The 27,005-nt window shown below is 38.8% G+C and overlaps 1 protein-coding gene across 1 annotated transcript in view; it reads left to right on the top strand.

The window, feature by feature from the left end:
- NEB (nebulin) overlaps positions 1 to 27,005 on the top strand; it is a 200,323-nt gene that overhangs the window by 23,947 nt on the left and 149,371 nt on the right. Inside the window, exons 18-38 of the mRNA XM_038422666.2 lie at positions 885 to 1,082; positions 3,182 to 3,289; positions 4,736 to 4,834; positions 5,481 to 5,585; positions 5,687 to 5,794; positions 7,157 to 7,468; positions 7,563 to 7,769; positions 9,902 to 10,006; positions 10,393 to 10,500; positions 12,012 to 12,323; positions 13,581 to 13,787; positions 14,064 to 14,168; positions 15,535 to 15,642; positions 19,188 to 19,499; positions 20,479 to 20,685; positions 21,407 to 21,511; positions 21,677 to 21,784; positions 22,433 to 22,744; positions 24,142 to 24,348; positions 25,672 to 25,776; positions 26,812 to 26,919. Coding sequence (XP_038278594.2) covers positions 885 to 1,082; positions 3,182 to 3,289; positions 4,736 to 4,834; positions 5,481 to 5,585; positions 5,687 to 5,794; positions 7,157 to 7,468; positions 7,563 to 7,769; positions 9,902 to 10,006; positions 10,393 to 10,500; positions 12,012 to 12,323; positions 13,581 to 13,787; positions 14,064 to 14,168; positions 15,535 to 15,642; positions 19,188 to 19,499; positions 20,479 to 20,685; positions 21,407 to 21,511; positions 21,677 to 21,784; positions 22,433 to 22,744; positions 24,142 to 24,348; positions 25,672 to 25,776; positions 26,812 to 26,919 — 3,546 coding nt within the window. The remainder of the gene's footprint in view (positions 1 to 884; positions 1,083 to 3,181; positions 3,290 to 4,735; positions 4,835 to 5,480; positions 5,586 to 5,686; positions 5,795 to 7,156; positions 7,469 to 7,562; positions 7,770 to 9,901; positions 10,007 to 10,392; positions 10,501 to 12,011; positions 12,324 to 13,580; positions 13,788 to 14,063; positions 14,169 to 15,534; positions 15,643 to 19,187; positions 19,500 to 20,478; positions 20,686 to 21,406; positions 21,512 to 21,676; positions 21,785 to 22,432; positions 22,745 to 24,141; positions 24,349 to 25,671; positions 25,777 to 26,811; positions 26,920 to 27,005) is intronic.

Here is a 27,005-nt window from a genome sequence, read left to right as displayed (position 1 = left end):
CGAGAGACTGCTGAATTGGAATTAATTTGCAAACTGGATACAATTAACTTAGGCTTGAATAGAGACTGGGAATGGATGAGTCATTACACAAAGTAAAACTATTTCCCCATGGTATTTCTCCCCCCCACCCCACCCCCCACTGTTCCTCTGATATTCTTGTTAACTGCTGGAATTAGCCTACCTGCTTGTCACCATGGAAGGTTTTCCTCCTTCCCCCCCCCTGCTGTGGGTGATGGCTTATCTTAAGTGATCACTCTCCTTACAGTGTGTATGATAAACCCATTGTTTCATGTTCTCTGTGTGTGTGTATATAAATCTCTCCTCTGTTTTTTCCACCAAATGCATCCGATGAAGTGAGCTGTAGCTCACGAAAGCTTATGCTCTAATAAATTTGTTAGTCTCTAAGGTGCCACAAGTACTCCTTTTCTTTTTAGTTTAATAAGGTGTGTGTAATATCCCTCTCTACTGGGTAATACATATGAAGGATAACAGGCTACTACTGCTGCCAGCTAATGAAATTTCTCCTTTAGCTCAAGTGCTAAAGATCTGTACTCTGGTGTTGGACACTCTTGGCTTAAATCTGTCTGACAGCTAATGGTGGAGGTCATTACATTTGCTGATATCTCATAACAGTAGTTTCAAAATATAGATTAATGACAGCAAATTATTTACCATTTTGTATTGGAGGAACTGTTTTAAAAATAATATTTTGTGCCTTATAATTCCATCTGTTTCTAATACATCTAATGGAGTTAGCAGATATTGAACTTATTTAAAACATTTGATGTTGCCAGGAGGTAGCTTTCTTCTGAAAAGAATATCTGTTTTTACAAAACTGTATTCTGTGTTAATCCAAAATATATGCATTGAATTCCTTTCCACAGCATGAATACAAGAAGGGTTATGAATTGTCAAAGAGCAGATATACAGCACCACTGGACATGATTCCAATCACTCAGGCTAAGATGTCTCAGGCTATCGCAAGCGGCATAGACTACAAGCATCTCCTACATAATTACTCTTATCCTCCTGACAGTATTAATGTGGAACTTGCAAAGAAGGCCTATTCTATGCAGAGTGATGTAAGTGGTCATGCTTTGATATGTGTGGTATTATGGACCAGTTCTATGAAGGTTCTGCTGTTGCAAATGGGTTACTTACAATTCACTGTAAGCCAAATGTGACTGCAAAGCATGTTGGTAGTTAGCATAAATGCTGAAAATACAAGCCTTCTAGAAATAAATGATATTGACTTACAGTATGTGTGCTATTACTGACCAGTTCTGTCAATGTAACTAACGTGCTGCAGGCTACAAATCATAAGGATTATCTTAGATATGCACTGAAAAATGATATGCAAAAGTGTTTCACTAAGCACCAGACAGAAATTAGGAGTGACCTCTAAGGCAGAATGTACAGCTGCTAACTTGATATTCTCTTTTAATGGATTTTCTGTAAACTGGCTGTGCATGTATTATGAAATCATGATATGACTCTGCAGTTCAAGTAAATTACTTTCTATTATAAACCTTATTTTGACCTAAGTAACACCCCTACTCAAACTTTCTCAAAAAACAATCAGAAGTCTTCTTCATCTGAAATGTTTATGATTGGTTGCCAGGGTTCAGGGCAAGCTTCACCTCTGACCCCTTCCTTCATCTCTCTGAGTTAGCCCCCTCTCAGTCTTAGGCCTAAAGCCTTCACCTGCATTGTGGTGGAATTCCACAGTTCTCCCACTCTTAGATTAGGTCCTCAGACCCCACTGTACTATAAACCTGAGGGTGAGGGTGAAGGCCATGTCCCCTCTGTCAGGAGCGTAGCAGAAGTGGCGCCTTTTTAATTACTTGGCACCTTTTAAATTTTTACTCACCCGGCGGCACTCCGGGTCTTCGGTGGTGGATCAGGGGAAGTGGAGATAAAAAAAAAAAGGGTGCCACCCCATGGGTCTTCAGCAGCACTTCGGCGTCGGGTCTTTCACTTGCTCCGGTCTTCGGCAGCATTGCGGTGGTGGCAGGGGAGGTCTTTCAGTGCCAGGGGATGGTGCCTTTTTTTATCTCCGCTCCTGCTGTTTTTTCACCTGGCTAGCCACTGCCCTCTGTGCCATCAGGCCAACTAAGGGACCCTTATTGGAAATGGGAGGAGTCCTGACTCACTCCTCTTTTAGTGCCAGATGTAGAAAAGATGAGATGAGGGGAGCCATAAGCCATATGAGACATAGAGGCAAACCCCCTCATCATGCAATTTTGCCACAAGGGAAAAATCCCTTCCAGACCCTGGAACTGGTGACCAACCCTGCTGCTGGCATCGTCAGAGATCCAGCATATTAGTTTAAGGGTGGGAAGGGAAACAGGAAGCCCACAATGGCTACTCTACCCAGACAGCAAATGATATCAATCCCTGTCCCCCCTCCACCACCATCAGAAAGGAGCCAATCACTAGCCCTGCACACATGTGTAGCAACCATTGGCCCAGGCCCAGATGCAGCATGTGACCCCCTCCTCTCTACTCCCTCCCTGGAGCAGGGAGAGAGAGGAGAAGAAGCTGCCCTAACATACCGAAGGCAAAGTGGAGGGTGGGGGGAGGAAAGGAGAGGTGCTCATGTAACACTGCCTCAGCTGCTCTCAGTTGAGATCTCTCCCAATCCCAAAATGCATCTCCACTGCTCGCGGCCCCACTAAGGCACCGCCCAGGTAGCGAGATGAGCTGTTAGTTTATAAGTATTATTATGGCTCTTATTACCATAGAAACTGAGTACCTGAACAGTATAAAATATAACTCTCTGTTTAAGGTATAGATATTCCCAACCTTAATTATACCTTTGCAAAGGTCTTCTTTTGTGAATAGAATACAATGAAGCCCCTTTAGTGGGAACCAGGTGATTTGCATTCAAGTTAACAAGAGCTTCATGAATGCATTCAAGGGAGTACAGATATCTAAACTTTTATCACGAAGGAAGCAGCCTATCATCCTAATGTTGTAATAAAGATATAGAGGCCTCTCTATATTTTGTAAGGACATTCTCCTCTTTCCCGTTTGCCTCCTAGGCAATTCCAGTTTTGTTGATATAAAAATTAACATTCAAGCTTCCTTACAGCTATGACTGTTTTGAAACATGGGTAATTCGGACCAATGGAAGCATTTTCTTTTCATTGAACTCCTCATTTGTCTTTGTCTATTCCAGAATGAATATAAATCTGACTACAATAGCTGGATGAAAGGTTGTGGATGGGTGCCATTTGGGTCCATGGAAGCAGAGAAGGCTAAGAGAGCTACAGACATTCTCAATGAGGTAAACAAATGTAATGTGATTAAATTAATTACTATTCCAATAGAGTGTACACCAGAGAAATATTAAGGCAACAAAGCACTACTCTTCACACTGTATATGATGCTGTTCTTTTACATGTGAAATACCCTCTCAACTAATGCATGACTTCAATGGGAATTCCTTGCAAGATCAGTCCAATGGGTAAAGAGTATTTGATACGAATACTGATATCCACCAATATTAAAAACATATGTTCTTTCATGCATTGGTTTCCTCCTACCCAATATTTAAGTGTTCTTGTTACTGAGCAGTGTTTGGGACTATAAAGAGCCAAGAGTTCCTGGAGGCGGAACATTGTTCCTGCTAGTTCTGAGTATCACTGACACAAAGAGTGCTGGGCCCGCTTTCCACAATTGTTTTGAACCAACAAGAAAGAAAAAATAGGCAAGACAAGAAGATTTCCTTCTAATCTTTCATGGTTGAAAAGGCAGCACAGCAACATTTGCTCAGTTTTTAGATCACAATCATCATCAGCAGAGAATCAGAGAGCTGCCATTATTTCATACTTCACATACGATAGGCTGGAGTTAGACAGGATGAATTGCAGTGAACAAAGATAAATACAAGGATATCCTGCTACCAATCTGCATTCAAATTCATCTTGACTTCCTACTAACACTGCAGGATATGGTTTGATGTCTTCTTTTAGGAGTAAATTAGGCATACCACAATGGCAAGTGTTTATATAATTTTCTGAGCCTGCAATCAAACTTTATATAATGGCAAATTTGATGGTTTGGTCCAGGTTTGCAATTTATGCATATAGATGTTTTCTCTCCTGTTGTCTTTTTTCACCTATACTTGTCTGTTTGCGATTTACTTTTTGACTTCAGTGGGATGATAGATAAATGACTAAGCTGAAAATAACAATCATAGTATGATCACTATCATTATAGATTGCAATATGATGCACAGGAAATGGAAGATACTGGACCATATTCTATTTTTTCTCATGCCTGTGCAACCCAGTGAAGGCTATGGGCTTGTAAAGGAGTAATGAAAGCAGAATAAGGACAAGAGCTTCCATTAGTGCCAATGGAAGATATGCACCAAGGTCAACATTTTAAAATGTGTGCACTTATGTTGCACGTGCAAACTATGCACATGAGAGCATGAACTGTTAACAGTAATGTGCAAAATCATATCTCTCCATATGCTTTTCCATTTTGAAAGTCCAGCAGCATGTTCACATATACAAATGTTGCAAATGCAACACTATAATTGTTTGTTTACGAAAATACCTAATGTCACTATGATTAAAATTTTCTTTGTATATAAGGACAAGTCTGATATAAAATTACATTGTTACCCTATGTTCACTTTTACAAAGAGATGCAATGGAAATAGATTAAAAGATGCTTTTAGCCATCAAGGAAATTTAACACTGTCTTTTTATTTTCTGAACAGAAAAAATATCGCCAGCATCCGGACACTATTAAGTATACCCAGATTGAAGATGAGCCTGTTATAGTACAGGCTAAAATCAACCAAGCCCAGAGGAGTGATGTAAGTGCTGATATTTCTAGTGGATTTATATACATTAACAAATTGAATTCTAAAGTCAAATGTGCTGATTTACCTCTTCTCAAAGTGCTATCAGACAAATCCTGCCCCTCCCTTCATTGGTGTGGACGTCCCCACACACAGTGAGGTCAATGTGGTTCCACTGCACAAGAGGCAAATTCAGCCTGGGTTCAGGCAGGTGGAACTTAATTCAAGTAATCTGAGTTTCCTCTGTGATACCTATACACAAGACCCCCCCTTACTGAGTGCCTTTTATCTTAAGGGCACTCATGAAATTATCCTCAAATGTACTGAGTACAATTCATTGTGTTACCAGAAAATAACCTCTGTTGAGGAACCAGATTTTGTCAGTCCCTCAAATGGTTGCTTTACCACAGGTTTGAGTATGTGTGTGTACATGTATGTATTATATTCTCTGAGTGAAATTCTGGCCCTGTTGAAGTTAATGGGCATTTTGCCGTTCATTTCAATGGGACTAGGATTTCATCTTTTAAATAACAGTATTATATACATAAAAGTATTACTATTATGTAAAATGCTTAATTCAAGCTATATGACTCAGCATGTTTTAAGCATTTGTAATTTATAAGCATTTGACTGACACATTTATTTTTTATTTCTGTTGCAGATACTATATAAATCCAAAGGTGAGGCTATAATTCACAATTATCACCTACCTCCAGACGTGCCCCAGTTTATCCAGGCTAAAGTTAATGCCTACAATATTAGTGATGTAAGTTTACATTGGAGTAAGAGCGCTTGATTTAACATATACTTAAAGTTGTAAGTAATGGAGGCTTAGATTTTTATTTCAAAAGTGACGTTTTCTTCCAGAACTACTACAAAATGGACATGGAAGATTTAAAATCAAAAGGATATGATCTAAGAAATGATGCTATTTCTATCCGAGTTGCCAAGGCTGCCAGACAGGCTGCCAGCGATGTAAGTACATCCCATTTCATGTAACCATTAGTTACATGTAGTGATGATTTATTTTTAAATTGGTTGCGTTTCTATTATATGTGAGGGATTGTTTATTGAGGTGTTTTTTATTGAATTCTTTGCTGGGTTATTTTTCTGAATGCTTTAATAAGCAGTGAGTCTGTTTTTAAATTATTGTTTTGTTACTTAACTAATTATTTTAATGATACGTAAGTGTCAAGAAAAATCTGACACTTGTTTTATAACACACTTGAATAAATAAAACATCACCAACTCTACTGTAATGAAGAGAGACAATGAGGCCTCCTGTTTTAGTCACAGGCCTATGACCAAGGGATACCGGAGTTATTATCATGACGCTACACCAACGTTCCACACAAAGTTGGACTACAAGCCGTCAGGAACAGTATCCCCGATAATGTCACGGCTAACCTCGTGGCTGACCTTTGTGACTTTGTCCTCACCCACAACTATTTCACATTTGGGGACAATGTATACCTTCAAGTCAGCGGCACTGCGATGGATACCCGCATGACCCCACAGTATGCCAACATTTTTATGGCTGACTTAGAACAATGCTTCCTTAGCTCTCACCCCCTAATGCCCCTACTCTACTTGTGCTACATTGATGACATCTTCATCATCTGGACCCATGGAAAAGAAGCCCTTGAGGAATTCCACCATGATTTCAACAATTTCCATCCCACCCCAACCTCAGCCTAGACCAATCCACACAAGTGGTCCATTTCTTGGATACTACTGTGCTAATAAGCGATCGTCACATAAACACCACCCTATACTGGAAACCTATTGACCGCTATACTTACCCACATGCCTCCAGTTTCCATCCAGGAGACACCATACAATCCATTGTCTACAGCCAAGCTCTAAGATACAGCCACAAACAGATTAACACGGCTGCTACTCTGAAACCTATCATGACTCTGTCAGTAATTGGAACCTGGTCTTAAAGTCACAGAAAGACTCTCAATGAGTTCAGTGGGCTTTGGAACAGATTCTTGGTGTGTAACCTTGGGGAAGTCACTTAATATACCTCTGACTTCCCTCCTCTTCCATGTATAATATTGGAATAATAATACCTACCTTGGTGATGGGGGAAAGCTGTGAGAATTAGTTAGCTAGTATTTGTACAGCAATGAATATGTAAAGAGATATAAGTATTAAGTTTTATTATGACTATTTTAATGACAAACAATTAAATTTGTTGCAATTTAATAGCTATATTTTCCCTAGAACCCCCATTTATAAGGAAACAATTTATAAGAAACACATATCATTGCTTCACAATTTTAAATTGCTCACTAAAGAAAGTGTATTTTATGTCTGATTGTGCTTTGACAGGTTCACTATAAAAAAGACTATGAACTTGCCAAGGGTAAACTTGTTGGCTTCCAAAGCCTCCAGGATGACCCCAAACTGGTTCACTATATGAATATGGCCAAGATGCAGTCCAAGTGGGAATACAAGAAAGATTATGAGGAAACAAAAACCAAATACAACATCCCATTAGATATGGTCAATGTTGTGGCTGCCAAGCAGGCTCAGGACATTGCCAGCAATGTTAATTACAAGCAGCTGATCCACAATTACACTTACTTACCTGATGCAATGAACTTGGAACTCTCCAAAAACATGATGCAGATACAGAGTAATGTAAGTAACATGCTTCTTTGTACAGAAAGGACCCAGAGGGATCAGGCAAAGGCAAACATAACTATCTGATCTGTGTGGTCACTTATTTTTGTAGCATGCCTACAAAGAAGAATATGATAGCTGGATGAAAGGCATTGGCTGGATCCCCATTGGTTCATTGGATGTAGAGAAAGCTAGAAAAGCGGGAGAAGCCCTGAATGAGAATAAATATCGTCAGCACCCAGACACCATCAAATTTACCAGTGTGGTGGACTCCCCGGTTATGGTCCGAGCTAAACAGAATACACTTCAACTCAATGATGTGAGTAAGCCTGGGAGAAAGGGAACATAACAAAATAAGGAAGTGTCTACAGAAGTATCTGTATCTACATACCGGTTTAATTGAATTAAACAATCACACTATTTCCCTGTAAGTGGTTATTACATCTGTGGAAAGAGATTTTCATACCAAAGGGAAAAACAGTGTGGGGGTTTCTGCAGTTTTTATAGTTGTGATATTAATATAGTCTGATGTGAGAATATACACACAAAACCCCAACGAACATGTATAATGGATTTTGTGAGTATCTCCGCTGACTTCAATGGACTTGCTCCTAATTCCATGATTCACAGATTTTAAGGCCAGAAATGACTGTTTATGACCATCTAGTCTCATCTACTGCACCACAGAGGCCATAAAACTTCACTCAGCATTTTACACTGTAGTTACTGAGAGCAGTATTGGCTAGATCAGGGGTAGCCAACCTGAGCCTGAGAAGGAGCCAGAATTTACCAATGTACGTTGCCAAAGAGCCACAGTAATACAGCAGCAGCCCCCCATCAGTTCCGCCCACCCACTCCCAGAGCCTACAGGCCACAGGCAGCCCAGCTGATCAGTGCCTCCCCCTCCTTTCCCACATCTCCCGATCAGCTGTTTTGTGGCATGCAGGAGGCTCGGGGGGTGGGGGGGGGAGGAGCAAGGGCATGGCAGGCTCAGGAGAGGGGATGGGAAGGGGTGGAGTGGAGGCAGGGCCTGTGGCAGAGCCAGGGGTTGAGCAGTGAGCACCCCCCAGCACATTGGAAAGTTAGCGCCTGTAGCTCCAGCCCCAGAGTCGGTGCCTATACAAGGAGCCACATATTAACTTCTGAAGAGCCACATGTGGCTCCAGAGCCACAGGCTGTCCACCCTTGGGCTAGATCAGCTAGCGTAAATCACTATAGCTCAAAGGGTGAAATTCCAGCCCTGTTGAAGTCAATGGTAAAATTTTCATTGACTTCAATAGCGCCATTTTATCCAAAAGAACTATGCTATTCTGATTTCTATCAGCTGAGGATCTGGCCCATATTTTAAATTGGAACACTGAAATGAATTAAAAATATTTTTACAACTGTATGTGCAACTACAGATGTCACACAAAGTTTACACCCTCAGACTTATTGACTCTCAGGGAGTCCAGTCCAGATTTGTAAAGGTATTTAGGCATTGCCGCTCTTAGCGCTGCAACAATGAAGTCTCATTTTCAGAAGGGATTTATGCACTTGGAGTTTAAATCCCACTGACTGTCAATGGGATTTTGATTCCTAAGTGCCTAAACCCTTTTTGAAAATGAGACTTAAGCTCCTAAACCAGTTAAACATTGCAATGCTGGAGTGCGGCAATAGCTAAATACCTTTAAAAATTGGGGCCTCCCTCTATTATGATACGAATTAAATTGTAAAATAAAGCACTTCTAGCTTCACTGGATAAAGGGTGACCATAAAAACAGATTCAGGGGTTTAGTTCACTCTCCCAGATCAGAATGGCCATCGCGAACTTATAAAACTGAACAGGACAGGAGAATCTTCCTGATCTTCCTTTCATTAATCCATACATTTTGCCATCTTCACAAAAACCTTCCAGTGTTGGTGGTGAGGTCCCATTTTACCAAGTCTTTTTTAGAATATACTTGCAGTATATTTACTGCCATTTTAAGTATTAGCATAAGTACTTAAATCCAACTAGAACAGTCAAATGTAATGGACACACTACATTTTCCTTCCTTGTGGTGTTCCCATCTTCACTAATTCATAAAATTCAATAAATCACAATATGTCTTTTAGTCATTGCAAAGTAGCCAGGTCCTACTCTGTATTACAATTCCTTGTCATTGTCTTGTGCTGTCTTTCTTTCACAGATGGGTATGTTTCTATGTGCATTTGTGTCATACTAATGTTTAATTTTTCTATTTGTGCTTTCCCTCTGGTGGAACAACTTATGTCATGATATTTATATCACATAGGCTAGTACATAGCTTGTAAAATTGGAGCCTGTGCATGAAAGTGCAGTCACTGATTTTATGAGGTAGGTGGCAATATATGTCTGAGAGACCAAACTTGAGCCCTCAGTTAATACACAGTGATCTGGAGCTCATTATGCTTGGAAAGAAGTGGTTAACTATGTCATGTGTTTTGCAGAGGTTATACAAATCTTCAGGAGAGGAAGTCAAACATAAATACACCATGACACCAGATATCCCACAGTTTATCCAGGCTAGATACAATGCAGCGAACATCAGTGATGTAAGTGGTTTCTTGAAGGATATGACTAAGTCACATGCTGTTAATGAAATAAGTAGTGATGAGTAGTGTAAACTACATAATCTGTCCAAATAATGATACCATGTAAGCAATTCACCTGGCTTTTGTTTGATAGGCAGATGCAGTTCTATATAATCGAATTATAACAAAATAATTGCTGTCATTGTTATTTTATAATTTAAATTTGGAAACCAATATAGCTTATTTAATGTGGATGTATTCTAATAAATGGTGAACGAGGTGCCTGGTACCACTACATCATCCAGATCCTGCAATACTTACATTATCTCAGAAGTAACTTTTTGAATTGCATGCAGTTAACATGGTGCTAAACCCTCCTGAATAATATTTGAATTTTCTTTTTTTAGGCATATTATAAACAAGATTACCATGATTTGATAGCCAAAGGGAACAATGTGTTAGGCGATGCTATTCCATTTACTCTAGCTAAGGCCTCAAGAAACATTGCTAGTGATGTAAGTATCAGTTTCAGGTAAATTCTGTGTCATTTCTCAACAAAAATCTTACACATTATAGGCCAGATTGTGAACCCTTTACTCCCATTAGCGAGCAGTTACTCACACAAGAAGTCTCTCTGGAGTCACAAGTGTGAGTAACAGATTCTCAATCTGGCTCAAAATGTTAGTTTAAGTTATAAATTCTCTAATAGAATATTTAGGTCCAGATCCTCAGCTGAAGTAATTGAACATGGGTCTGCTGAATTCTGTGGGGCTATGTCCACTTACGCTAGCTGAGGATCTGGCCCTTAGAATTTAATGCTTGTTGAAAACGCTTATAAAAATTATTCTACTTCAATTTTCTTAACATCACTAATGAACTATCCTTAGGGTAGGCAGGTTACCCTTTACCTGATGTGGTTTGAGTTAGATACAATGTGATTTTTACTAGCTTTGTAAGTTGGCTCGGATCCTGCACATTTTGCCTTACCTTCTCTCAGAAGTTGCTAGCCTGCTCTGGCAGAGATGCTATATGTCCAGCCTCATTGTTTGATCATAGTTTCCCCCACAGTTTTGTGTCATTCTGTTTCCATTTTCTCTGTGTGGGTAGTGAGAGACTGACTTCCTCCCTTTAGATATCGTGGTTTGCCAGCATTACTATATGGGAGGTATTTGAGAAGGCTGCTGATAAAACAGATTGTTCTAGTAGCAAAATGGGAAGAGGCCTATTTTATTCTGATTGCATTGGTATATATAAACAGAAGCTGCTGTACTGTCTGTTTTAATCCATTTGTCATAGATGGCTATATGACAAAGCTATTAAACAGCATAATCTGGCTATGGTAAATTGCCAGATAATCTACTGCATGTACATTATGGTGGCATGGTACACTTCATCCTGAATCATATTTTGCCATAGCGTGGAGGGGGAACCTACGTACAGCTCAACAGGCTTTATTGTGTAATTGCACAAACTGGAGGCTGATCCAGTGATTTTAAATCACCAGAGGGGACCTGGCCGTTGTGTTCAGTTTATTTGCCATAGCTACTAAACCACTGATTGACCAGTTGCTGGTAAATTGTTCAAATACAACTCATACAACCCTTGTTAACACAGGACTTCCTTTGTAAGTTTCTCTTCACTGCGCTCTCTCTGGTGCAGCTCCACAAGTAGTAACTGTAGTAGAAGTGTTAGCGTTAGCAGAGCTCCTGCCTTCACCCTAGTGTTGTGTGAAATCTGTTCTGTACAGAGTTAGGCGCTCGTGCCTTGTTTACACTAGTGCTCACTCCACTACTATCCCCATTGCTGCACTGGTAAAGGGCAATACTGGGAGATTTCCAAGAAAGTCTAGTGTACATACAGACAATGGGTATTCCATTTGGGATGGCTGACCCATCTGACCTTCCTTCCCCAAAGATCATTACAAGAAAGGACACCTTTCTATTGTCTGAACATTAAATCTAGATATCAATATACATATCCAATAGATGTGCGTAGCACATTTACCATCCTCTCCCTCTCCCTTCAGTATAAATACAAAGAAGCGTATGAAAAGGCAAAAGGAAAACATGTTGGTTTCAGGAGTGTGCGTGATGATCCCAAACTTGTCCATTATATGAATGTGGCAAAGTTGCAGTCTGAGCGTGAGTACAAGAAGGACTATGAGAAGACCAAGACCAACTATCATACACCTGTTGATATGGTCAGTATCCAAGCTGCTAAACAGTCTCAAGACATAGCCTCCAATACCCACTACAAACATCTGATCCACCACTACACGTATCTGCCGGATGCCATGAATGTTGAACTTACAAAGAACATGATGCAAATTCAAAGTAATGTAAGTGTTTCAACTTTGCCAATTTCATTGTTGCTTAAAAACAATACAATGCACCCCAAGGAAAGTAGAAGAAAAACTTTATTATTATTATCTGGAAGTCCCATTGCTGTGTTGGGACTCAGCATATCCCTGTAAAAAATTTAAAGCAGACTTTATTATCTATTTGGGGGGAAACTATAAAATTTTACTTTGGCAGCTGATGGTTTGGAGTTTTGGAGGTGTTACATTCCTGGCTAGAGTCCTATTCAATGGGATTTTTGTCATGTGCGTACCAGTAGAGATTGTATTTTTGGAATATTGAATTCATAGGACTTTTTAAAATGCCTTTTATCACACTTGAGCCCAAAACTGATTCTTTGTTTTGCAATGCACCCCATTTTTGTTTAGTTAACTGGGGAGATATTTTGAAAGCCCCTTGATCTTGTCCTCATCTCAGACTGAGACAACATAATAACAACATGGCTCCTTATCAGCAGGAGTGGGCAAAAATATAACTATTATTATTATTATGATTATTATAAAGTCAACCCAATGCAGGGAACCAACATAGGACACTACATTCCACTTAGACCCTTCAAGGGTTGTGCAGGAATGGGGTGGACACAGCACTCTGCACTGCAGAACTGGTTTCTGAACCAGCCTCTGCAAGGCTGCGTGGAAGGTCAATTTGAGAGTAGGTTGGGGGCAGGTCAAGGGAGGAGCCATGGATTGAGTGGTCTCAACTTCCCAGCACTTCACCTGCAAAGATACCCTGGAGTTTTATGCAGGTGGAGTAAATTTCACCCACAGTGCTATAAATTTCACATATTATACAACAGGTGAAATATGGTAAACAAAAATCAAATCATTGCCCTAAAGAGTTTATTAGTGTAAAAGCAAGTCCAGTCTAGTCTTATACAATGCAGAACAAACAAAGAATGCTGTAGGGTCACTATGTTGTAGCAGGAATATTTTAAGAATAGGTGGGACCATAGAAGGGGAAGAGAGAAGGAACATGGTAAATATTAATTGAGAGTCTACCAAATGTATGAAACAAGGCATGTAGGGCACCCAGGACAAAATCCCAGGAAATTATAGAGAAATGTAAAAAAGATAAAGCAAAGCTTTCTGTTTCTCCAATAAGAAACTATAAATATTTTCTGTCAAATGCAAACCATACTGACTAGGTCACGTGATTATCACTTTGAATAGAAGGAATGCTATTCAATGGGAAATTCTTTGCAATCTTTGACCAATTTAGGATTTGTCTTTTTTCAGAACTTGTACAAACAAGATTACAACAGCTGGTTCAAGGGTATTGGATGGAGCCCCCTGGGTTCTCTGGATGTTGAAAAGGTTAAAAAAGCTGGAGAGGCATTAAATGAAAAGAAATATCGCCAGAACCCAGACACCTTCAAGTTTACAAGTCTACCGGACTCAATGCCAATGGTTTTGGCCCAGCACAATACCAAGCAACTGAGTGAGGTAAGCAGTTTCTCCACACACTACTATGGATAGGACAGAATTTGTCAGTTGTATATGTTCCTGATTCGTTGTCTGATACATTGTTGTGATATTCATGTATTGAAATACAAAGACTCAAATTCCATCTAATAGACCTTTTGTGTTTCAAGGGCTATATATATAGTAAAACTGCAGTTTGTGGGTAAGTATTAAACATTGCTACTTGTATCTGATTAAGCTGATGCGACCTACCTTGTATCTTGTAAAAGAGATATTGTGTATTATTTTCCTTCTTAGGTAAATTATAAGCAGGAGGGTGAGAAACTGAAACACAAATATACTCTGGACCCTGACGTTCCTCAATTTATTCAAGCCAAGGCCAACGCATTAAACATGAGCGATGTGAGTATTTGACAATAAATTATTCAATTATTGTAGTGTATTAATATTCTATTTATGGGGTTTTTGGTATATTTGTGGTGTAAAATTTGAATATTGAAAACGTGTAAGGCCCCAGTTCAGCAAAGCTCTTGCCTGCATGCATGTGCTTAAAGCTAAATGTGTGCTTTAAGTGCTTTGTTGAATACAGGTGGATGTAACATATGCTTTAGTGCTTTGCTGCACTGAGGCCTAAATGACTAGTTAGAATTAATAAAACATTCAGAATATAATTTAATGTTCAGATTCAGTTCAGTGTGGAGATTGAAATTCTTTCTTTACTTCACTTAGGGGAGGGACAAATAGTTCAATTTCTATGCCTGGTCAATCCTTAGCTTTAATATCTATGTATCTATCTGTGTTTCTAATCTATCACTGTAAGGTTCTCTGCTGAGACTGCCAGCAAGGGAATGATGGAGCCCTTTCATAGCAATTACAATAATGAATTCGGTGATGAGGACATTTGTCCTCTAGGAACTGGCCAGAGATCACCAACTCCTTTTATATAGTCTAGTAGATAACCATCAAGTCATTTCGAACCTCTGCCAAACTGTGTCAGGGTCACACCAGCAACTGAGAGATATTCTGTTACCAATCCCTGAACCAAGCGCTCTGCTTCCCTCAGTTTACTTAAAATCATAGGACCTAATCCGGAAGCCTTTACTTAGGTAAATTTCGCATTGACTCAGTGAAGTCAAAAGGGCTTTTGAGCAAGGGTCTTCCCTAGAGCTATTTTTTGGTTTGGTGGCTGAACCCAAAAATCTGGGGGGAAAAATGTGTGCAATTCAAACCAACCCACCCCCCCAAACTTTCAGGATGAATGAAATGTTCCAAATGTCATTTTGAATTGACATTTAATTTTGAAAACGTCACTTTGAAATGAAATGTTGAAATGGTGGTTTTTTTTAATATTAGAAAGATATATTTCAACATTTCCAAAAAATAATCAGTTTTTTTCAGCGGAAACTATTCACCAAATTTGACCTTAATTTGTGAATAGTTTTGATGCCCCCAAAAATTCATGTTGGGGCAAATTTACTATTTAAAAAAAAATTACATAGTTCTAGACCTCATTAATACCGTTGTTAAGGCCATTTTTCCTAGAAATTGCCAAAAATGTTAAATGAGAAAATGAGACAGTTTAACTACACTGATTTGAAGTGACTACCTGAAAACACTATATTATCCTTGTAGTAAACTTGAGCAGACCTAAAATGAATGTTACTCAATGTAATATTTGTAATACAGAAACACAAGTTTACAGTAGTCTGTTAAGATTATAAACTACTCATAATAAGAAAAATTGTTGGTTCTTTTTTTTTTCTTTAAGGCTTATTACAAAGCAGACTGGAAAAAAACAATTGCCAAAGGGTATGATCTGAAACCGGATGCCATCTCTGTAATTGCTGCTAAAGCTTCCCAAAAGATTGCCAGTGATGTAAGTATAATTTGGATAGAAATTGGAGGATCTACTTTATTGTAACTTTCTGCAGCATATAATACTATACTCTGAACACTGACTATTTTTTGATGCTATGCAATTAAAAACTGATATGGATTTCCATATGGACTTCAGAAACAAGCTGAATACAGTCATATCTTGACTTTCTGAACCTTTGTTACCTGGAAGTCTTGTTTATAGAGTATGCCCGCCCTAAGGTCTGAATGAAGTTCTGGTCCTGCCAAATTCAAGTTCCTCTTGTCCAGCTTATTTGTGCATTGTTCTGAAGAACTATAGTTCTAGTCCTCTGGCACTCCTTAACTCCTGAGGAATTGTTGTTTTAATTTAGATGGAGTATATGTGCCCAAAAAGTCAACAAACATGACCTTGAACTGTCCAACATTAAACATTTTTAAACAAGGTTTGGTGCACAGAGACCTCAACTTGCTTAATACTATGGCAAACACAACATTAAAAATCCTGTTAACTTTTTATTAAAGATACAGAAAGAATGAAAAACAGTTACAGCATTTGAAATGTAAAGTATTAAGTAAGGCTTTCATTTTAACCATATTCTTTTTTCCCTTTGGGCTGTAGATAGTTTTTAGAAGGAAAACCCTCCTTGTCTGACAATGAAAATAAAGACAACAATAACTGTCCTTTTTGGGAAAAAGAGAAAAAGTTTAGTTAAGATAGGCTGGAGCAGTTGTTGTTAAAGTCCGATCCCATTTCCTAGAAAACAAAAATGTGACAAACACACAAAAAAGGGATAAGAAGAGAATGGCAAAAATAGAAAATACAGCTTCTGTTTCTGACTTTCATTTTTAATCTCACTGCTGAAAAACAGAGGCACAACACGTGGTCTTATCAGCCATTCTGAGTCCTGGCAAACTTCTGTCAGTTTTGGGCTGTTTAGGGAATTGCGTTTAGCTGCCTTTTTCTGGTCACAGGCTTGCAGAATATGAGGTCTTGGCTGGCTAAGCTAGATTTTTATTAGACAGAAGGCAAAAGGAGATGGATGAGAATGAGAAGCAGTAAAAGGTACATTTATACAGTGAGCAGCAGCAGACAGCAGTGACAGAGACAGGCAGCAGACAGAGCCCAGGTTGACAGATTTGGGCTCATGGGACTTGTTAGGGGCTTTCCCTTTGCCCCTCCCCTGGTTCTTGTCACACAGACAGAAAGCAGAAGACCAGAAGTCCAAAGTGTAGGCAATGTGATGTTAAGCAAGCAAGCATATCCATAGCTTTGCACGCTGGTAGAACCTTTTCCCCTTGTCCCCATTTTCCCCACCTCCTCCTCCTTAGTAGTGCACACACCTGGTCCCACCCCTTACAATTTATGGTCATGTTCCATTCTGGAGGGTCATGAGTCTGGGGGCTTCAGTACTATCTCTTTTGTACCTGATGAGAGGGATAAGGCCAGGCTTTTCTTTGGCTTTTAGTGTTTCTTATGCCTCCTCCCTACATTCCCCTTACCCCTCTCAACTGGTTGCTTGACCTTATCTCAAGAGAGGTTTCAGAGTAGCAGCCGTGTTAGTCTCTATTCGCAAAAAGAAAAGGAGTACTTGTGGCACCTTAGAGACTAACAAATGTATTAGAGCATAAGCTTTCGTGAGCTACAGCTTATGCTCCGATGAAGTGAGCTGTAGCTCATGAAAGCTTATGCTCTAATAAATTTGTTAGTCTCAAAGGTGCCACAAGTACTCCTTTTCTTTTTTATCTCAAGAGAGGAGTTGAAGCAGGCCTGTCCTTCAAGTGTACACTCATAGATTAAACTCCCGGTCTACCCAGCAACAGGTTAGCTGTACTTCTTATCTCTTTTCACCCCATCCGCTTGTGGGCAGATATAATACAGAGTGTCTTTGTTCTTTGTTCACACATATTAGTAAGAATATAAAAGTATCAAAAATCAAACCCAAAATTCTATCCCAGGCTAACAAACAGGCCTATATACTAACAGGGCTCAAGCTATAGCACTAAAAATAGCTGAGCAGACATTGTGGCTCAGGCTGGAGCTTGGGCTTTGAAGTTTACCTGCCTCCCAAGGCTTCAGAGCCCAAGCTCCTGCTTGAGCCGTAATGTCTACACAGCTATTTTTAGTGCTATAGAGTGAGCCCTATGAGAGCAAGTCTGTCAACTCAGGCTCTGAGACTTGCTGCTGAAGGCTGTATAGAAGACTCTAAAGTGGGAAGAAAATGAACCCATGGGAGGATGTGTGCACATGTGTGACACAATCTCATGTCCTAGATGGTTGGGAGTCAGCCGGAGCTGGTGGAGATGCCAATGTCTTCTGGGTCCCCTGTCTGGCCTTGTCTGGTCAGGACATCTCTCAGGATTCGGAGGAAAGCCTGGGGTCCCAGGAGACAGTGGGGATGGCACCCAGGATGGTGAAGCTTGCTCCAGCAGCTGTTGGCAGAACACTATTTCTTCTACTAAATTTTCCCAAAACACTTTTCTTTTTAAGAACCTCAAGATCGAGTGTTGGGTGGAGTAGTCCATCCTCTCATTATTTTGTCCACCAATAAACCTAATTTCCGACACCAATTTTCACTCACTTTTTACTCTTGAACTCACAATTAGGGTAAATTTGGAGGTCCACTTATCACAACAGGATGTAACTGCAGTTTCAATTGGTATCGGGGAAGCCCAGCAACTTTTAAATCAGTGGTGCCAGGACAGCAGGCTTTGAAGTCTGCAGAAATGGGGAACCCTGATTGAAATTGGCTCCTGTCCAGCATGACCACAAGACCTATGAACCATTCAAGTCCCACTTAAACCCTATTCCCCCAAATATCTGAATCCTTACCTAGATGTTCTGGAGCTTTTGGTGGTTTGGGTAGTACTGTAAGAAAAAAAAACGGCAATGGGTCTGTGAGAGGGAGTGGAGTAGAGCCCTAGGATATGACAGACAAAAGGTATAGAGAAAGTGAGGGGGAAGAGATTATATAATGTATATCAGAGCTGTGTGAATACTGGAGTTTTCCGTTTACTGGCAATTCTGAAAAACTGAAAAAATATGACTTCAGGTTGAATGAAAACAAAATTTTTTTAAACTTTCAGCAAATAAAGAAGTAAAAAAAGTTTTGATTTAACAGTTCAAATTTTTAAAAATAAAATTGAAGGAAATTTCAAAATGAAAAGTTGTTTAGAAGCGAAACATTGATATGTTTCATTCTGATATTTTTTGGAATTTTTTTGGTGTGGGAGGTTTGACACTAACAGTTTTTGCAAATTCATGTAGGTTTTGTGAAAGTTTTTGTGTCACTGAATCTGCTTTCTGCTGAAAGGTTTTGGCAGGAAAATTTCTCCCAGCTCTGCTGTCTATATCTATGTCATCAGTATAGCTGGGAAAGACTGAGGACTGAAAGCCAGCAACCCTCTTCCCCAAACCTAATTAATCAGTTAATGTCTGCAAAATGATTTCAAGATGTATGTTATAAGGTGTAATTATAACAATATTGAATTTCAAAGTGTTAAACCGATCATAAACATGTCTACCTTTTTCAGAGGTGATAAGGTTTTGTTTTCCTTTTTCTCTAGTACAAGTATAAAGAATCATATGAGAAAGAAAAAGGCAAACACGTTGGATTCCGTAGCCTGCAGGATGATCCTAAACTGGTTCATTACATGAATGTGGCCAAAATGCAGTCAGAACGCGAGTACAAGAAGGGTTATGAGAGCAGCAAGACAAAGTATCACACACCCCTAGATATGTTCAGTGTGACGGCTGCTAAGAAAGCCCAGGAAGTGGTTACAAATACCAACTACAAACAGCTACTACACAACTACACACTCTTGCCTGATGCGATGAATGTGCAACTACCAAGACACATGATGCAGATTCAGAGTGATGTATGTAAATTAACTTTACTTGGTTATACTATCTTGCGAAAAAGCTGAGGCTAATTAATAGCCAGTGGCAGATTAAAACAGGATGGAACAAACAGGTGTTCGTTTAGGGGCCCTAAGTTTTCCAAAGAGTTATAGTGATTATATATAATGGATTCCAGGATATTCCCTGAGCAAACAAACCCTAGCTCCAAATATTAAATTATTTCCCAGCCAAGAAACATATTTTCTGATCATAAGTACATTTCTGTGGTTGGTGTTATTACTTTCTAATTGTATTGTGATATTACTGTTTATTATTTGTATTGTGGTAGCACCTATGTTTTATCTATATACCTATACATAATATCTTTGTGTAGCTTAAAGTCCTATTTTTTGATTCTTCCCTTCCCCCTCACTCACCAGTACCTTCTAGGGATTTCATAAATAGATCACTGGAAGGATATATTTTGTTGAAGGATCCTTTACATTTTGTGCCTCATCTCCATTTCTCCCCCATAAAATACCTTTATTCTTCACATCCTGATACTGTTTTAGGGCAGCTCCTGAAGTCCATTAAAGCTGATGAAAATTTTGCCTGAGCAGCGATTTATACTTCAGGCCCTAAAGAAGAAATTGCTGAAGAGACAGAATTGCTGAGAGTAAATTAACTAAAAGTGTCAAGACATTTATTCTAAAAAAAAATGATTATACTCCCTCTCGGTTTTCCTACTTTATCCATCATATTTTGCCCTTGAATGTGTGCATTTAGCTTCCAATGGGAGTTCTGCACATGAATCATAGAGAAAAATTCAGCCCTATATTTTGAGTGATCTTTAGTTGCATCCTATATCTTTGAAAAACACGAGTGAGCATTGATCAATTTTGCTCATATTTTTCTTTCAACAATGAATAGGAAAAATTCAAAACCTTCATTTCTTTTTGTGTGTGGAAATTCTGATTTCTCTTACTCCCTTTTACTTCTGTTTATTTTGTAAAAAAGAGTCTTTACAAAACAGACTTCAATAACTGGCTAAGAGGAGTTGGTTGGATGCCAATTCAGTCTTTGGATGTGGAGAAGGTCAAGAAGGCTACAGAGATTCTCAGTGAACAGAAATATCGCCAGCACCCAGACAAGCTAAAATATTCCATTACAACTGATGCAGTGGAGCAGGTGCTGGCTAAACAGAATGCGCAGACCATGAATAAGGTGAGAATTTGCTCAGAGGAACCTGGGTTTCAGTATTACTGCCTCGGTCTTGCAAAGTAAAGCTCACTGAAGTCACTGGGGTTCCATATAGGTGCATGGGTCTGCTTGGATGCATCACTTTGTAGGACAGGGGCCTAAGACATTATGGAAGCACCATAGTTAAAGGTGTGCTGCAATTTACATTAAGAGCAAGATTATAGCTCTATGTTCTGTTTGGGTGGTATTGTGTATTCTCCCCAGACGTACAGAACTTAAGCAACTGTTACTCTTTGTGTGTGGGAAATAATATTAGTAATGAGTGAACTGCAAAAGCTTTAGAATTCTGATTCAGTTTGGATAAGCACTCCCTGAAGTGGGGATTCTTCTCTGAAGCTCATCCAAAACATTTGGGACACAACCAGGACATCATCCCAGGTGGGTCATGGATGTGTACCTGAGCTCACAGAATAGGGAAAAACAATATGTACATTGAAAATCTGCAGGTACAGTCTGTTGCTTATGATAATATAATTTGCATAATTAATCATAGGACGTACAAAAGAAAGATGACGGAAATTGTCACTGTGCTATAGTTAGTTTTTGTATAGGTTATCTGTAATACTTATGAAGTTCTGTGCTGCAGAGTCTTATTTAGCACATATGAGTAAAATGAAAAGAATCTCTTGTTTTATAATGAATTGCAATGACTTTTTTGATATTAAATATCACTTTGGAATTGCAGAGGCTCTACACTGATAAATGGAACAAAGAGAAGACAAGCATTCATGTTATGCCGGACACTCCAGAAATTCTGCAATCGAGGGTGAACCAGATCACCATGAGTGATGTAAGCTGTCATAATCAAGCAGGACATTCAGTGTCAGTTTAAAATGCACTCCTAAAGTGGTGCCCTTTATAGATCTCATTTTAAAATATTTAAATGCAGATGCAGGGTTATTAACATTTCCACCTTCATAACAAAAACTTTGTTCTCTTTTATGTTTTGGATTAGAAATTATACAGGGCTGGCTGGGAGGAAGAGAAGAAGAAGGGCTATGACATGCAGTCAGATGCTATCCCAATAAGGGCAGCCAAGGCCTCCAGAGACATTGCAAGTGATGTAAGTTCTATTTTTAGATTGCACTCAGGTAAAATTACGAAAGGGGTGTAAACTAAAAGGAGTTCAGGCTCCTTCACATATAAAACAAGTCACATTTGGGCTGATTCCAACCCTAGAGGATATCTACTTCACATCTGGCTTTTGGACAATCTAGGTTTGAATTACATACTTGGCGTGCATCCGATGAAGTGAGCTGTAGCTCATGAAAGCTTATGCTCTAATAAATTTGTTAGTCTCTAAGGTGCCACAAGTACTCCTTTTCTTTTTGCGAATACAGACTAACACGGCTGCTACTCTGATACTTGGCGTGGTAAATCTTGGAACAGTTCTTGTTCTGAATATTTATTTCTTAATATTTATTAAGCCTCCAGTGGATCCTCTGAGATCTGTGTATTCTGTACTCTTTGTTCATTCTTGGCTTGGTCCTGCTGAGCACCATAGCCCCATGAATTCACAGGTTACTTATCTGCTTAAACATGTGCTTAGCGCTTTGGTGGATCAGGGCCGTGGTGTTCAAAACTTTGCAGGGTTGAGCCCTCTGTGATAAGTCAAACCGAATGTTTTATACCTTTTTAAAAATAAATGCATGCTTAATAATGCATTCTTCTGTATTGAGTTTACCCTGATATGTTTATTTTCTGCTTTCAGTACAAATACAAACTAGCTTATGAACAGGCAAGAGGAAAGCATATTGGGTTCCGTAGCCTTGAAGATGATCCCAAGCTGGTGCACTTCATGAAGGTGGCTAAGATGCAGTCTGATCGTGAATATAAAAAGGACTATGAGAAGTCAAAGACGAGATTCCACACCCCAGTTGATATGTTCAGTGTAGTGGCAGCCAAGAAAGCACAGGAAGTGGCTACCAATACAAACTACAAGCACCTGATCCACCATTACAATGTTTTGCCTGATGCTATGAATCTTGAATTAGCCAAAAACATGATGCAGATACGGAGCGATGTAAGTGAAAGACTCTACAACCTTTGTGTTACCAATTAAGTGATATTTAGTTTATGGATAAATACCATAGGTTAAATCCTAGAGTTTTATAGATAAGTGCAATTGCGTATTAAAACATAGCAAGTATAAAAGAGCAGTCCATCAGTAATATGCACATTGTATTTCTTAGAATAATCTGAAATATTAAACTAAACTAGTTTATAAAGAATTTAGATGGGATCAGATAGCAAGTCTGCCCACTTTGTTTATATGCTTGTCACATGTGTTTATAGCTTACAAGTCCCATTTGACTCAAGGAATAATACTTGTGTGCAGCCCAAGCCAAGGAAAGCTTCACTAACAGAATCATCATACATTTTCCAAGAAATTATCCTTTCAGAATTAGGGGGACCAAAGTTAGGCCCTATTGTGCCTCAGAAGGCTGTCTCCAATGTATAGTGCTACTTGGGGATACTCCTGAGATGATGGAGCTTACACACTGTTTCCCAAGGCTTTGCCTAAAGACACAGTCTAGTCCCTTTTACTGAGAGGGGCTGATCCTGCCGCCCCATTTGCGTATGCTGTAGCTTCACAGAAGTAATTGGGATTGGAATTTTATATGGAATGTGTAAGAATATAGGCTTACACTAGATCTGGGTGAACTTTGGTTTTAATTTGAGTTGGTATATTAATGTGAACAAGAGGCCCAAAGCATGGAATAAAAAAGAATGAAACCATGAGGAAAATTAGTTGTTGTGTTAAGCTTGTAGTGACCCTTCAAACGACCAGTGTTATCTTATTCAAGGATTGGGCTAAAGAAATTGAAATAAAACCTAGTTATTGGTTATCATGTGCAGTAAACAATTGTCTGTATGAAAAACGCCTTCATCTGACCTTAGCTAAGGTCTGATAATTGGCAATGACATCACTTGATTGTTAAAAGGATATAAAAAAGTAAACTCTCAAAGACTACATTGCTAATAACTGCCTGAAGTTACCCAATATGAATCTGAAAATCCTTTAGCCTGTTTGTAATTATCTTGATCAAATGCTTATAAATGTTTTGTTACTGTTTGGATGTAGTAAATTGCTTATTAGTTAGGCTTTTAGGCAAATTTAGAACAATTGTATAAATATCATTCGGCATTTGGATTTAATAAAGGAATTTATGACTAAATTAGTGTTGTGGCAATACCCTTCATAAATAATAATTCCAACAGAATGCAAGAATGGGCCTTAATAAAACACACAGCACTGCTGTAAAAGGATGTAAACTTTGGATACACAAAATATTCCATTGTATTCATTTAAATGTGCATATGTTCAAAAACTCAAAGAAACACTAAACTTACTAAACAAGTAGAAGGTGACCCAGAATTTTTCATGCATCAGGCTGATTTATTTCCTTCTCCTTACAGAATCAATACAAAGCTGACTATGATGAATTCATGAAGGGTGTGGGATGGATGCCAGTAGGCTCTCTGGAAGCTGAGAAGAATAAAAAAGCTATGGAAATTATAAGTGAGAAGAAATATCGCCAGCACCCAGACAAACTGAAGTATTCCAGTCTGATGGATTCTGTGAACATGGTTCTAGCTACAAATAATGCTAAAATCATGGACAAAGTATGAAAATTATTTGTCACAATTCAGTTATGCATGCAGTGATAAAAAGACAAATTGGAGAGTTGTGTGAGCAAGTCTTTTTGAAATGATCGAAAAGATGAATATGCTGGATTCTCATTAACTTTATCCACATAGACTTGAAACAACCAAGGAAAAAACCGGCCACAATATGCTAAGAAATTCAGAAGGGAGCAGATTTAAGGATTCCTTTTTTTGTTAGCAAACCATGCTCACTGCAAGATGAAAGGTCAAATTTTCAAAAGCACCAAAATGTCTTAGGAGCCCAAGTCCCAGTTCTAAAAGTACCTAAGTCAGTTTTGAAAATGGGACTTAGGCTCCTGAGTCACTTTAGCAGTTCTGAATAGTTTACCTGAATTATGTTACTGTGATCAGAAGCCACCGTGTAATATGAATGTACTTTATAGTTACAGTTTAACTTTTCACTGCTGATTCACCTGCTAAGCTGCCATCATCCATTTAATAGAAATCAGCTCAGTACTAGAATGTCCTGTAATAGGTATGGGACAAAATTAAATGGATCCTGGATCCACCAGTGTTTTAGGCCATCACACAGGCTCTTCTTAGACCCAGTTCCTCAGGATGAGCTCTTATCTACCTACTACTGAGACCTTGCCATTACTCTTAAGTTAGACAGCCGAGTCAGCGTGCCTCCTGATGGCTGACAGCAATGAGCTGTGTGCAGAGCTATTGCATAACACTCTGACACTGAATAGCTTCTTTCTCTGGGTACAGAACCCGAGGATTCTGCTGGACTCTGTCACTAGATATGTTTGAACACATTTAGGAGGTTAATCCTTCCTAGATGCACCAGGTATGGTCAGTAACCGTCAAGCAGGTATGTACTATGGGACTGATTCTTCTCTTCGCTTATATACCAGTATAACTCCATTGACTCCAATGGAATTATTCTTGATTCATTATGCTGTAAGTGAGAAAAGGATCAGGAGTGTTTGGGGCATTTTTTTAGCATATCAGCAAACTTTGTCGGTCCCATCACACAGGAGAGTTTATAATAATTCCTATGTTAGGAAACCTCAGACTCAAATCTCCCATGTTTTGCTTTATCCTGCAGAGAGAAAGTAACTAGACATTACACTACAGCTGCATTTTCAAAATAATTAAAAAGAAGTAACATTTTAAATTAAAGGCCAAGTTTTGTCCTTGGATTCATACAGTGTGATGTGCATGCATTCTGGGGACCTATTTGGCCCTTATAATGAAAATGACTGTGATAATAATGTGCTATATTTGATTTCTCTGTTGAGATTGTAATTTGACATCTTTTTTTATTTGCCCTTCCAGCACCTGTACACACAAGCATGGGAAGCAGACAAGACAAAAGTTCACATCATGCCAGATATTCCAGAGATTGCTTTGGCAAAAGCAAATGCATATAACATAAGCGATGTAAGTACTACTACTTAGACTGATTAGTTGGCACTATCTTGCAGTTATCTAGTATTAGGAGTAATTAAAATGACAGTACAGTAGAACCTCATTTATTCATCCTTCACTAATCCATAGTAATTTGCACTCAGCAAAGATTTCATAGCAGAAGCTGTAATGAGTTGCCACAATAAAAAACAAAATATACAGAAGAATATTTAGGGTACATTATGAAATATTAACATAAATAATTAAAACGGGATTTGTAATTGTTAAAATAATAGTTTGGGTATCCTTGATTTTTGTTGTTGTTTTTCCTTCCTAATTTATAAAATTTAGTGCATAAGCCACAACAGTCTCCATTTTTCATGCAAATTAGCATGCCTCTACTGTATGTAATAGACAACATTATGGGCTAGTTTCAATCTCTGACATCTAAATTTCACTGCTAAAACCTGCACATGTACATGAGGAATGGCATGTACAGATACCATCTTGCAATGCTGTATCCATCTGTTGTCTCTTGCTTTATACTTAGATTGTAAGCTCTTTGGGCAAGGACCATCTTTTTGTTCTGTGTTTGCACAGCATCTGGCACAATGGGGTCCTGGTTCATTATTGGGGCTCCTAGGCAGTATGGTAATATAAGTAAATAAATAAATAAATAATGTGCACAAAAGTAGATATTTTTTATTGCATTTTTGAAATGGTGGCCTCTTCCTTATGGATGCAATTTGCACCTTCTAAATTTTCACTGATATTTTTGCACTTGAAGAAACAAATCAGGGTCTTTTGCCCTTCTAATTAGCTAGCTGCAGGTGCAAATCAGATACTTAGAGATGCAAATACTCTATGCTTAATTTTGAAATATTGCCCCTTTGAATGCCTGAATGCCTTAAGACACTTGTTGTATGAGTGTTAAATATATGAGGATAGAACAGTGCTACTGAAAAGTCTTTGTTTCAAGTGATTATATATATGGCATAGTTTATTCTGTTTTTATATGCATTAGTGCATTTTAAAGAAGGAATATTCTCTTTTTTTTTCAATTCACAGAAAATGTACAAGCATTCCTTAGAAGAGTCTAGAAGGAAAGGGTATGACCTCAGAGCTGATGCTATCTCCATTAAAGCTGCCAAAGCTTCCAGAGACATTGCTAGTGATGTGAGTTTTTAAAAAGAGGAAACTGTCTATTGTCAAATATTATGAAGCATTCATTTATCAACTTGATTCCATTTTGGATGCTGATG

Source organism: Dermochelys coriacea, chromosome 11 (genome assembly GCF_009764565.3).
Source record: "Dermochelys coriacea isolate rDerCor1 chromosome 11, rDerCor1.pri.v4, whole genome shotgun sequence".
In the NCBI taxonomy this organism is placed as follows: domain Eukaryota; kingdom Metazoa; phylum Chordata; order Testudines; family Dermochelyidae; genus Dermochelys; species Dermochelys coriacea.
This window is presented reverse-complemented; position numbering and strand designations above follow the sequence as displayed.